The 13,504-nt window shown below is 39.3% G+C and overlaps 1 protein-coding gene across 1 annotated transcript; it reads left to right on the plus strand.

Moving 5' to 3' along the window:
* Window positions 1–6,392: 6,392 nt before the first annotated feature.
* On the plus strand, window positions 6,393–9,905 carry LOC144648866 (uncharacterized). Its single transcript, XM_078508313.1, has 2 exons — window positions 6,393–7,287; window positions 8,031–9,905. The coding sequence occupies exons 1-2, from the start codon at window positions 7,087–7,089 to the stop codon at window positions 9,585–9,587; spliced, it is 1,758 nt and encodes a 585-aa protein (XP_078364439.1). The 5' UTR covers window positions 6,393–7,086; the 3' UTR covers window positions 9,588–9,905.
* Window positions 9,906–13,504: the final 3,599 nt, after the last annotated feature.

The raw sequence follows: 13,504 nt of genomic DNA on the forward strand, positions 1-13,504 counted from the left end.
GACAGTGCGAATTATATGGCGAAGTCTACTAGACTAGACTACCCTGCTTACCAACATTTCCGTCCCACAGGTAACAAGACAGCCCACTACTTTTGTTAACTTTTCTTTACAGATACGTTAGTTTTCAGTGCCATTTTCTGACCTGATATTGCTAATTATATTGTAAGCGTTCCACACTACGGGTTTGTTTTCGGAAAGCTAACCATTATTGTTAATTAAAACTATCGAGCACGCATATTTTACAGATTATTTACCACGAGGAATGAAGAACAAGAGAAGAGAATTAAAGTTAAGATTTTATGGTATTTTTATAACTCCCTCCCTATAGCTGGTGATAGATGTTCTTAGAAATGTGTGATATATTGCTTTAATAAAATGAGTAGAATATTTTTAGCTGTCAGATATCAACATTTAAAGGCCAATACGACCTTGAGCATAAGTTGGATAAAAATATGTACCAAAATTACTTACAACTTATATTGCAAACTTCTGTGTTAAATATGTTATCAAAAGAAATAATTTCTAACAACACCAAACATCAAAAACAAATTTCGAAGACGATTTAACAAAATAGCCACACGTGAGCGGATTTTACCTATAGTTCACGTGGTTCTTGCAAACTTTGAAAATCATTTTCTTAGCCTCTGAAAAGAAATTGTTGTTGGTGTTATCACAGATAATTAGTTGCATCTTAAGCTTTTAAAAAGGGTACAAAATAACGCAAGAGGATTTAAAACGTCTCAGGTACTCGATTTTTGTCCAACTAAAATTAATATTACTCGATTTCCTGATGGATTCAATCTTAACTATTTTTAGGACGCCTTCTTTTAGACTAACAGAGAACTGTAACGAACTGAAACGCAATGACAATGCGACTTAAGCTGCGTTCACATTAGGCCAAAACATGATTAGGGCCGAATCGCACTAGCGGACAAATTTTGTAACAATTGACTGATTTCATCATTAACGTGTCACTTGTCACAGAAAACAAGTGCGATAGCGTTTTTTGAGACCTAGAACTTGTCCAACATTTCAGGAAAACAAAGAAGCAGTTGTCTTATGATTGGTCCGCGTTGCACGCGCGATAGATGTTGTCAAACAATTGCAAAAACAAGTGCGAACGACTTGTTGGACAAGGGCAAATTTTGTCAAAACGGACAAATCATCAAAGGGGCCGAAGTCCTGCCTCAAGGCAGAACTTTTCATGACAAGTCGCATTCCCATGCCCCTCGTAATGCTAGATAACAATACGTTGTTGATTGGCTATTGTGTTTGGCCCAAATTGCACCGAAAAACAACACGCACTCAAAAGTTGTTGGGATAGTATGCACCGTGATGTGGCTCTCACTATCGTAATCCAGCCGCAAAATCTTTTCGCGAGAGGCAAAGCATATTTATAAGTGAAGTGTTTCGGCCAAATGTTAGAATGAGAAAAGAAAAAGTTATCTTGAGACGACTCATTATTCTACTGCATGAGAACGCGTACTTTAAATGCCAATTGTTTTAGATTTTTTTACCGCGTTGTACTGCATATTTGATGTTTGCCCAAGACGGCCGTGCTGAGAAATGTACAGGGATGGCAGAAGCACGTGCAGAGCTATTGTACTAATAATTACACCTTTTGTTTTCTTCAAAATGTCTCTGACTTGTCGCGACAATTTTTTTTTGTAAAAATGTTATGACATTTAAAACTTGTCCGCTAGTGCGATTCGGCCCTTAGTCTCATCACGAATGAAACATGTTTCGTTGTGAAAAGTGTTCACATCAGGCAGTGCATTGCGCGAATCATGATTGAAACATGATTAGTCTGATCATGATTGAAACTACCTAACGAGGTAGTTTCAATCATGATCAGACTAAACAAGTTAAAAATGGCGGACAAGCGTTGAGGAGGCGAGTGCAGAAAAGCTTCAAATTTGGGCCTTCTATGTGATCAAATGTTTATTTAAAATATGGGCTAATAAAGCGATACAATATGAGCTATCGTTGATGGATAGAAAGCAGAATATTTGGCAGAATATCGCCACGAAAGTTTAGGACGGCGGCTACAAGCGCGCGGCATTGCAGCATTGCAATGCAAAAACAAACTTCACAAAATACAATTAAAATCTTCTTGTACCGACTGATAGAGCAAATTCTGACAATACTGTCTTCTTGCTAAAAGCTTGAAAGCCCTGCTTCATCGAAGGGCTTGAAAATAGACAGAAACACAAAGATTTAATGGAAACTTTATTGTAATTTCGAGCTATATTTCTACGGTTAAAGTATAAAAATTTATGCAAGAACCGTGAAACCGCATAAATTACACACCAGGCATGAAACGTGTTTGAAACTGACACATACATACATACATACATACATACATACATACATACATACATACATACATACATACTTTATTGCATAGCTCCCCCTTGGGGGCTCTTCCGCCATACAGAAATTAAAAAGATAAAAGATAAAAATATTTACAATAAAGAAGAAAAAAGAAAAGAAAACAAAAATCAGAAAAAAAGGGGTATAGTTGAAATAAAAAATTTGCAATTAAAATTATATACATTACAGTTAAAGGGGCATTTACAAATTTAAAATATGTTTAAAAATTCTCTTTTTAAAAAGGTTCAGGTCATTTGTCTCTCTAATGTTCTTAGGCAAGTTATTAAAGAGCTTCGCTCCACGGTAGGCAAAAGATCTCTGCCCATCTCTGCCCTCTCTCACCTAATGTGAACAATGCAATAACAGGCATGTTTACGTGAAACATGTTACGTTGGAACATGTTTGTTCTTAACATGTTTCGGGGAAATGTGAACGCAGCTAAGATTGTTTTTATCATTGCAAGTGGAAAAAAAACACATGTTGTGAAGACCATGCGAGTAGGAGGAGGGGGGGGGGGGGGTTCGAGGGGTTCGAACGAACCCCCTTTGGAGGTCAATAATGGAGGACTGAAGATGCCTTTGCAGTACACGTCAAGCTTTTGTAAGACAAGGGTACTAAGGGCCTCTTCATATGATCCCGGTTGACCGGGCTGGCCCAGTTACCGAGATCTCGGCTTACTCCTATTTTCTTGTAAAATTTTGGATGTGTTCATATGAGAAGGTGGGCCAGCCCGGTTACCGATATCTCGGTTTCTGCAACCGAGATCTCGACAACCGGGAAGAATATTTTCCCATATGAACGCTCCAGCCCGGTCGCCGGGACGCAACTTTTTTTTGAGAAAATAGCTTCCCTTTCGTAATTGGGCGGTCCAAATGGTTTAATTTTGCCTTGTATATATTTCCACTTCAGAAATATGCGAATAAGCTTTATTAATAAAGTTACATGGGTCAATAAAGCTACGATAGTCGCGAAAGATGCAACTTTATGTGTCGCCATTTTGCCTTCGTTTCTTGAATTTTATCCCCGTCAACCGGGCTAAAATTTTCCATATGAACAGAGGCCAAAATCCGTCCTGGTAACTGAGACAGCTCGTAAACCGGGCTCATGTGAAGAGGCCCTAAGCCGGTATGTATGTATGAGGGCCTCTTCACATGAGCCCGGTTAACGGGCTGTCTCGGTTACCAGGACAGATTTTGACGTCTGTTCATATGGAAAATTTAAGCCCGGTTGACGGGGATAAAATTCAAGAAACGAAACCAAAATTGCGACACATGAAGTTGCATCTTTTGCGACTATCGTAGCTTTATCGACCCTTGTAACTTTACTTATAATGCTAATTCCCATATTTCAAAAGTGGAAATAGATACAAGGAAAAATTATGCGATTTTGACCGCCCAGTTACGAAAGGGAAGCTATTTTTTCAAAAAAAGTTGCGTCCCGGTGGCCGGGCTGGAGTGTTCATATGGGAAAATTTTTTTCCCGGTTGCCGATATCTCGTTTGCAGAAACCGAGATATCGGTAATCGGGCTGGCCCGCTTTCTCATATGAACACATCAAAAATTTTACAAAGAAAATAGGAGTGAGCCGATATCTCGGTAACTGGGCCAGCCCGGTCAACCGGGATCATATGAAGAGGCCCTGAATGTATCAAGTTAACAAAATGCCGGAAATATTGTTGTTATGACTAAAAATACCTGTTATTTTACACTCCATCGAGTTTGAAATACAGTAAAAACCCGCGTGTAAGAACCTGCTTTTTTAGAGTTTGGCAAAACAGGTTCTTATATTTTGGGGTACTTACTGGCATTTTTTAGCTTCCCTGTGCAATTCTTGATCTCTAAAGACATCCTTTTTGATAAAATACAGTTATTGTATTATAAATAAAATAGTTTAACCCCACATATAAGAACCTTTTGGGGTATTAAGGAAGCAAATTTCTGCCAGGAGGTTCTTAATTTCTAGGTTCTTACACGCGGGTTTTTACTGCATTGACGTGCACAATGCTGAAAATAGCATTTCCGGGCCTCTAGATTTCGAAATATTCTCGGGGGACATGCCCCAGACCCCCCTAGAGGCTCGCTCCTTCGACACTCGTATTTAATAACCCCCCAATAAATATTCCTGTCAATACGAACACCCTTCCAAAAACCTCAGCTACGCGCCTGAAGACTGTGTGGTCACGTATTTGGGTACGCTCTGTGTCCTGAAAAAAAAAAAAAAAAAACGGTCTTTAAGATAAGTCGCACCCTTGATTTGGAACGAAACTTTTAGGTGGAACGGTGCGGCATATCTGTGTTAGCCAGTGGTGCATCCAAGCATGCCTTGTTACAAGCGTTGCTTTTCATTTTTGTTGGTTTCAGTACGCTCGTGCTGGAGGCCGGTGCAAAAAACCCTCTACTCTGTTTCTTAATTAGTTTTTTTGCTTAACGCAGTATCTTCAAATCATTTTAGAACACCAAAAGATGCAAGTTAATAAAACTTTTGTTCACCTTAAATAACTTTAATAGCCACCTTACATGATTCGATGGTCTGTCATCAGATAATAATGATAACGACAAAAATAATGCCAGTGGAGTAATAAAAAGTATCATGACGTTTTAGCACACATAAGACTGAATAACTAAAACGATTTCTGTTTTAATTCTTTGATGTTCGTAGACAACAAAGCTGTCTGTGTAGGTGAATACTGTTTCGCGTACACTTGTGGTTGTCAAGATAAGTTACTGAGATGTACCCCGCTAAAATAACAACACATTTGATTACAACTACATATTGTCCCTCGAATTCAAGCTGTTTTGAATTAAAGGGACAAGTCCAAGGGACTTTTCCCTCAAAAATTAAGGTCGGTTAACAGAGGAGGAGACAAGTCCCTTCGACTATTCTCTAGAAGCCTCTTTCAAAGGACTTTTCACAGGGACAAATCCCAGGGACTTTACCTTTTGAGGGACAATACCAGGTTTTGCTTCAGTTTGCTTGATTATTTGCATAGCTTGGCCTTTAACCAAACTAATTTATGGATGCCATTAAGTCGCGGCACAGGCAACACGTTTGACGCTAAACATCGACTCGCACTTGGCAGAAAGTGAACACTTGAAGGGTTCTGGGTTCCAGAAAAGGCCGGGCTGCTACGTAAGAAAGCCTGGTTACAAAGTCAACTCGAAAACGTGGTCTTTTCGTTCGTTATTCCTTATCAAATGTGTAAACAGTCTTAAAAAATAACGTAGTATCGATGTTTACTAAAGACAAAGACATCACATCATACCAATTGTTAAAACAAGATCGTGTGCTTGTAAATTGAAGTACTTGCTTCTTTGACTAGTGAATCTGGAATTTTTTTTTACTTTTCGAAAAAAATGGGTCGGTCGGGCGATGGGAAACGAAACATTTTATTGGGATGGCCTAAGATGCCACGTAAAATAAAAAAAAAATATAACGGGGCTGACTTCAGCCTAACGACATGTATTCATTCCACGCGTGAAATCGTCCATGAAAAAACACTCCGAGTTATTGTTAATCTATTTTCTTTAACTAAAAGTAAGGCTTTTTTTCGCTCAATATTAGGCTTCTTTTGATTCATTAAAACTCAGCTTGGTAGCGAGGCCTAGAGGACACAAACAATAGAATTTTACAAGCATGTTTGTTCATTTCTTTTGTTTGTGTACTTATTAAAAACACAGACATAAATTGCTGCGTATTCAACTGAGGAATCAATAACGCGTAGTGTCACTACTGTAATAGTAAAGGAAGACGTATCAACTTGTCTGCGTTTTAAGAACGCTACAATCACTAAATTTGTGGTTCAAAAAAGCGTTCTGGGTGTATTCTAAGTTTCAAGAATACATGAAAATAATGAGCCAAAGTGAAATGTAAATTTAAAAATTCTGCATTCATTGAGTGCTGTTGACACGCATCATAAAAGGGCGAAGATCCTGACACGTGTGTCGGCCGGCCACTTAACCTTGAATCATTTTTGCGACTGCTTTGCAGAATGCAAAAAAGGAGTATCGTAGGTGGAGCCAAATTCACTCACGCGGTTGGTTGGTAGTTTGTCGTTCGTTCGTTAAAATTTGTTTGTAATTCTGCTGAACAGTATAAAAAGCTGCAACATTTTGTAATTCAGCTGAAAAGTATATAAATCTGCAACATTTTGTGATTGAACTCGACGTAGATAAAATTAAATGTCGGTTAATGTAAAGCTTAGTGACCTGACGGCTAAAAATGGCTAAAAATGCATACTTTCGGATTATCGCGAAGTGAAATCTGAGCTTCCGGTACGATAACCGTTTTTCGTGGATTTCTGTCGTTAAATTGAATATCTCAATAAACTTACCTCATACCCTTCAGTTACATACCAAGGCCCTCAGACTGATAAAGTATGGGAAAAATCTATTTTTTTGACCGTGGCCACCATTCACTTCTCATTCCGAGAGCATGCTCGCAGGGTACTGTACTCCACTTTGCTCCACTCAGTTCTTCTACACTCATTTTCACGCCACTTCACTCTTCGTCAATTTACCCCACTCCAGTCAGCTCCAGGCCACTCCATTTCACTCCACCTCTCCATTCCACGCCACGCCTCGTTACGCCACGCCACGCCACTTCGCTCCGCTCGGCTCCGTTCAACTCCATTACACTTCACTCCAATCCTCTCCACCCCACTCCCATCAATCGCTCCTACACTAACTTGCCGTATATATCCCTCTCTAGTGAGATATGAAGCCACCTTGTGGTATCAAGACCATTAGAGGCGTCGTTGCGTGGGGCTCCGGTATGACGGTTGTTCTCATTGTCCTTCGACTGTTACAAGGCGCCGAAATGTGCGGAAAAGATGAATCCTCTTGCACCCAACTAATGGTATTAATCTTTGGAGCACTGTTTCTGACCATTGTTTATAAGGCGTTACGTCAGGCATTGGTATGTTGGGCCTTGTGAAATAGAATATATAAAATAATTAAAAACTAGCAATGGTATATTGCATTTCCTGAGTTTTGATTGGTTAACAGGCAACAGGGTGCTAATGGGGGTACCCAATTGTCAGTTTACTACAAATGTTTCGGCCGATTGTCAGTTAACTACTAATGTTTTGACCAATTGTCAGTTAACTACTATTTTTAGTTAACTATTAGCTTACATTTTCATACAGCGAAAATTATTGCGTCATAACCCGAATATCTTTACTTTGAGCTCGTCAGTGATAAAAATTAGTTGACAGGCGTGCACGACTCTCACGCACGTGTATTAGCCATTCTTATAGTTTTGATCTTATGCCGGAGTATTATCTTTGAGAGACCTACTCCTTTTGTACGATATTAGGGGAGGTTCTTTGAATATTTTCTAAAGCAGTGGTTGTTACCAGTTTTTCATGAGTATTTGCTTCAAATTTTGGATTGTGTTTGGTACTGTTGGTTGGTATTGCCTAACAAAAGGCAAAATTTTTTCCCTTTGGTAACGTAGTTATGTAGTTAGCAATAACTCGGTACACACTATGCTCCAATGAGACACCCATTACTGTATTGAATTTCTATGCTCATACTACCAAAATCTGTGTAAGTTGCCATCTGGTCCGAGACGTTACATCAATTTTAACATGTTAACACATATAACCCTTTTCTTTCCTGTGCTCGTGGTAAAAATTGAATATACATTTTTGTCTGCAGATTGCCTGTTTTCCAGTCGCATGTGGCCACAGAAGATGCATTTTTACCGGCAGAAGCTCAAAAACTCTTAGAGAAATTCTCTCGTCAGTCAGCAACGAAGTCCCAACAGAAGAACAACTTCAAGAATTCAAAGAGAAAGCTCTGCTCTATTTAAACGACATCAAAACTCCACTGGAGCAGACAATGGCAACGACAACATTTCAGTACATATTCTCAGGAAGCGCCATCGAGAGATATGGGATCCCGCTCATGATGTCGGATGAGGCAAGAAGCATCTGTCTCAGAATAGCATCGTCCAACATAAGTGCTTTATATACTGACTTAGACGTCATGTTTTGCTCTTTGGTAGATAAAGCGTCTTTTTCTGGACATGGGAACATTCGCGTTGAGCCTCTTGTTACCGAGAGTGAAGGGTTTACTGGATACGCCAAACTCGTATCACTCACTCCCGGCTACGAAGGACAGTGTGTTAGTTCCCAAGCAATTAGAGATCAAGCCCAAGATGCTGTTCGTAACGCGAGCGTCTTCCATATTCCTGGCATCCCATACTGTTGTGGATTGTCTGAGTGGACTCCCAAGATGAAACTCGACTCCAAAGGGCCAGCAATAAAAATAAAGATTGCTGTCCGCTTCGAGGCTGATATCACACTCTGTATTCAGTGCTCAGATTGGCCATGCATGAGCGACTGGTCTTTCCGACCAAGATACTGGCCCAGTGCAGATGAAGCACAGAGGATAATGTCACTTGGATGTCAATTAGTGGCCAAGTCAGCACCAAACGACAGGGAAAAAACAAGCTGGAGATTCTCCTTTTCCTTGGCAGAAGTTGAGCTCTCTAAACTTGTACCAGACACAGCAAGGAAATGTTTCTTGGCTCTGAAAATCATCTTAAAAGACCATCTTCAGCCCGTGGTGCCTGGAATAACCTCCTACCACATAAAAACGATATTCCTCAACACTCTAGAGAAAGTGCCAGTGGGTTTCTGGGTAGAGAGCAATATTGAAGAGTGTTTCCTGACATTGTTGGCGGAGCTTCGCGATGCTCTGGAGTCCATGAATTGTCGCCATCACTGGTTCAGCTTCATCAACTTGTTTGACATCAAGGCCAAGAAGTTAAAGCGCCTAGCCAAGAAGGTAGAAAGGATCATGAAAGATCCAGCTCCGTTCATCCTTGACGATGGTTGCTGTTGCCTCTCGCCTTGTTGTGTACGCGTGCCGCACTACAGCTTCACCCGCCGAAGCAACGAGCAATTCCTTGCTGACTATGACGAGGTCTCCCTATCTGCCGACGGACAAATGTTGGTAGATCCTGGCAACCACCGACATCAGTTACATGTGTCCCCATTTCCGAGAACCGAGGATCATCCGAGAACCGATGATCAACTTGATCCCAGTGGAGACAACGTCCGAGGAACCAATGCAAGGCCTGAACAACTTGTGGTGTCTCTTCCTCCGTTACAAAATGCTTGGCAAGAATCCAGCTTCTTCGCGAATGAAGCTGAGAACGATTCATTCCGAGACACTCGGCCTTTATTAGTTTCTCTTCCTTCTGTGTAACATGCCTAGCTTTTTTCCACTAGTACAGTAAGGCAAGATGTAAAAACGAAAAAAAACGTAAGAAAGACTTGATTTGCATGTTTACAACCTGATTTATTATCAACAGTGAACTTGATTTAGCGTAACATGCTTAAAGATTAAAGAGGATCAAGACACATAACGGACTCCTAAGAGGATGAATTAATATAGGAAGTGAGAAAGAGAAATCAAAATGCGAACACCTTTAAGCTGTAGATCTAGAGTTTTACCAAGTTTATACTTAACGCTTAAAAAAATGAATGATGGAAACAGCACACAAAAACTAATCCATTATGGATACGTTTATAAATAAACTTATAAAAAATTATTTTTGATAAGCTTGTAGTTCGTTTAGAAGTTTTAGTTGTAGATGTGGCCCATTATGTTTTTGAGGTGGGGGGGGGGGAGGGGGGTGGGCAGTATTTCTGAGCAAGAATTTTCTTCAAGTTAAGGTTGCGCAGGACCTTTTTTGTGGCTTGTTAGGATGGTTTGAATCGGGTATCTCGATAACACTTGGCTCTGTAACATAAAACAGTAAAATTTAAGGCGTTTTAACACAACAGTAAAAAAATTCACTGTAACAGTAAATTTTATACAGAAAAAACAAAAAGAGCTCCAAAGAGGCCAATATTATTTTGTTTAGAAGATCAAGTTTTCAGCCATTTTCCGTTGATTTACGATCATTTCGGAAGTTATCCGAAGACTTCCGAAGATGTTCGGAGACTAATGAAGATGTCCGAAAACTGTGTCCGAAGGTGTCCGAAGACTAGCAAAGATTTCCAGGGAGAAATCCGAAAATTTTCTCTAAGTTCATGAGTGATTTTCTTACCAATTTTCGAAGGGCAGATAAGAATTTGCAAGACTGTGATTTTTTTCACGAAAAAAACCTACGAATACTTAACAGTATTTTATCCGGAAACAGTAAACATTAAAAAGTGGCCACAACATAGCTAAACATTATGGGCAAATAAAGCTAAACACTGAACCCCATTCACCCCCTCTATTAGATGTGTTTTCTCTTAGTGCTTGCTTTGCATTAATTTTTTCCTCTCGTTTTGACGTGCCGGAACTATTTTCGGTAACTATCTAGGCCCCCTCTCCCATCCCAAAGAAACAACCAACAAACCGTGTGTCACACGCGTGTAAAATTCGGCTCTATAACAACGTGTCAGTTATTATTTACTGTTTGGGCAACGCAAGAGCTACTTCCGCTTGTTACCATCAAAGTGCGTTCCTGACAGTTTTTACTTTGAATGGAATTAACTAAGATGAAATGAAACTGTTGTTTAGCAATGACAGATATTTTTATTTTTTTCTGGAATTTTGTTCGAACCTTTTTGCAGCTTGTCCCGTTTCAGATTATTTATCACATTTCTTTTCGTCAGAGATAGATGTTGAGGACTGACACATGTACAGGGTACATGCATATGTGTGACCGATTTATAGAAATTGCATGGAATTGAAAGTACGAAATGATATGAAAGATATACACAACTACACCCGCCCCACTAAAAAAACAGCAACATGTCTTAAATTATGCTTTGAATACTTCACGGTATTTAGCAGTTAGAAATACATAAACGAAATACAAAAAAATTAAAGCGCTTTCCCTGTATTACTGTATATTACTGTATATTACTGATGTTGTTAGTCTCTTAGGCCGTTCATAGAGAGAAAACAGTGAACCTGAAACTCACTGCAATCGCCAGAGAAGAGCGAACAACAACGTAGACCTAACACCTTTCACAGCCAAGTTATTTATTAACCACATTTAGGGTGTCAGGCGCTTGTCACGCGCTTTCTAAAATTATAGCTGGGAATTTTACCCCGGAAATGTTAGAGCATTCATTCTTGAGTCAGGTCTGAAACATTGTGCCCATCGTGCACTAACTTTTGAACGGAATAGGAACATAATTTTAACGTCAATTCATTTCAGCGAAGAGGAACTAAGGTATGTGACTCATTCTTTCTGCCTTGTTTTTGCTTGAGCAATGATGATAGCAATCGATTCCATTATCAAAAGTCCACCGCTGAAGTTCTATCAGAAGATCGACGGTGGTACGATGATGGGGAGAATATGCATATTTACAGCCAAACATTGTTCGATATCGATTAATAGTTTGCTTAAGCAACATGCAGATGTAATTAAACTTTGCTCGAGAACGTTTATCAAGTTCCTTTTGAAATTTGACAAGGTTTTCATTGTATCATTTCCATGGCATTTATTGACTAAAATTATACCATTTCTGTTATTTAAGAGAGGGAGAAACTAATTTCTTCGACTACAAATTTGAATTTTGAAGCGAAGTTCCCAGTTTGGCAATTTTATCTCAAGTTGTCTATTTTCGCGCAGTCTGAAGGCTTTTGTACATTATGCTAGCATTTTTTCGAGCATTTTAGTGAGGCAAAAGCATTGAGCATTTAAGTGCCATTTCCCGGATAATTGATTTTTTTTTCCGAGAAAATAAAAAAAGAAGTTATTTGTTTTAAGAGAAAATAAAGGCTAAAACTCGAAATTCAACAACAAATAACTTTCTAAAGATAGTCAACTACTCTTTGTACTTAGCTTCGTAGATGATTCCGAGGATCATGGTTTGTTTGGCTGCATTTGTGAACTTGTATACGTTGTTGTTGTTACTTGCAACACTTGTACGTTTTTGTAAGCGTTAACAGTTAACACCATGTTAAATACTTTAAAATTAATTTAAAAAAAAATGTATAATGAGCATTATCCGAGCACTTTAGTGAATTTTTTGGGGGAGAACGAGCATTTAAGTGGGAAAAATGGAGCATTAAGGTGGAGCATTTTACTGAGGAAGCAAAAGCGTAATGTACAAAAGCCAAGTGCCAGTCTGATGGTTTACTTACTAACCTGATGACCAAAGAGCAGTTATTCACTCCCCTTTGATACAGCTCTGATACAGAAGTGGTAAATACACAAAAATAGAAAACCGGAACTTGTCAAAACGAAACCGAAATTTGTCAACGGGACTCGGGTTAAAATCTTGTTAACATGCTTAAACTGCCGATCAAATAGAAGTGGAGAAGGGAACTTCCCATGTCACTTCCGGTTTGTCACGCAATCGTTATTTGCTCTTCAAGCTGCAAGGATGAGGTTAGGACTGGTTAAAAATTTGTAAATTAGGACTGGAGTGTTGGAGATCCTGTTTTTCCACAAATGACTGTCTTTTGGTATATTTTCGCGTTACGTATTACAACATATTTTTGTCTGAATCACGCGTCACGCGAAACCTTTTGTCAGTATCCCCGATGTTGGAGATTTGACTTACCCTATTTAATTAATAATTATCCCATTGACACCTGTGCCGGCCGTAACCGACCGTGACGAAAGATGGCCTTTGTTTCGCTTCTGAAGTCATTACATTTGACCAAAAAAGGTATTACTTATACGCAAGATCTGCACCGGGAAAAGATCTTTTCAATGATACCTAGATCACGGCGTTAATGTAGCCTGAAATATGCACAAAAACGCATAGAAATTTCAGTGAAAAACTCAAAGGTAAATTTTCGCCAACCACCCTTGCTGCTCCATGGTAAAAAAAATTGTGCGAGGATGATTCTTTCTGCAAAATTCTTGAACTGAGAGCAAGCCCACTAAAAGGCCAACATGTGCAGTAAATAGATGAGAAGAGGAGAAAAAAAATTAAAGCGAAAAAAACAGTGGCTCTGACTTTTGTGCATGCCCAAGCAAAAATGTCAAAATCTCATAAAATGTAATGCAAGTGGAAAGAAAGGCATGCCTTCATGTTACAAGTGGCGCTTTGAGTAGGTTGACCAAACAATTGTCAAAAATATCTTCTTAAATTACCCGTAGTCATCATATTCACTGGCTTCAATTTCGGCATTGTTGACTTGTCCGGTATTGCTAGCTTGTCCGC

The sequence above is a fragment of the Oculina patagonica genome, chromosome 4 (assembly GCF_052425735.1).
Source record: "Oculina patagonica isolate OP01 chromosome 4, crgOcupat, whole genome shotgun sequence".
In the NCBI taxonomy this organism is placed as follows: Eukaryota; Metazoa; Cnidaria; class Anthozoa; order Scleractinia; family Oculinidae; genus Oculina; species Oculina patagonica.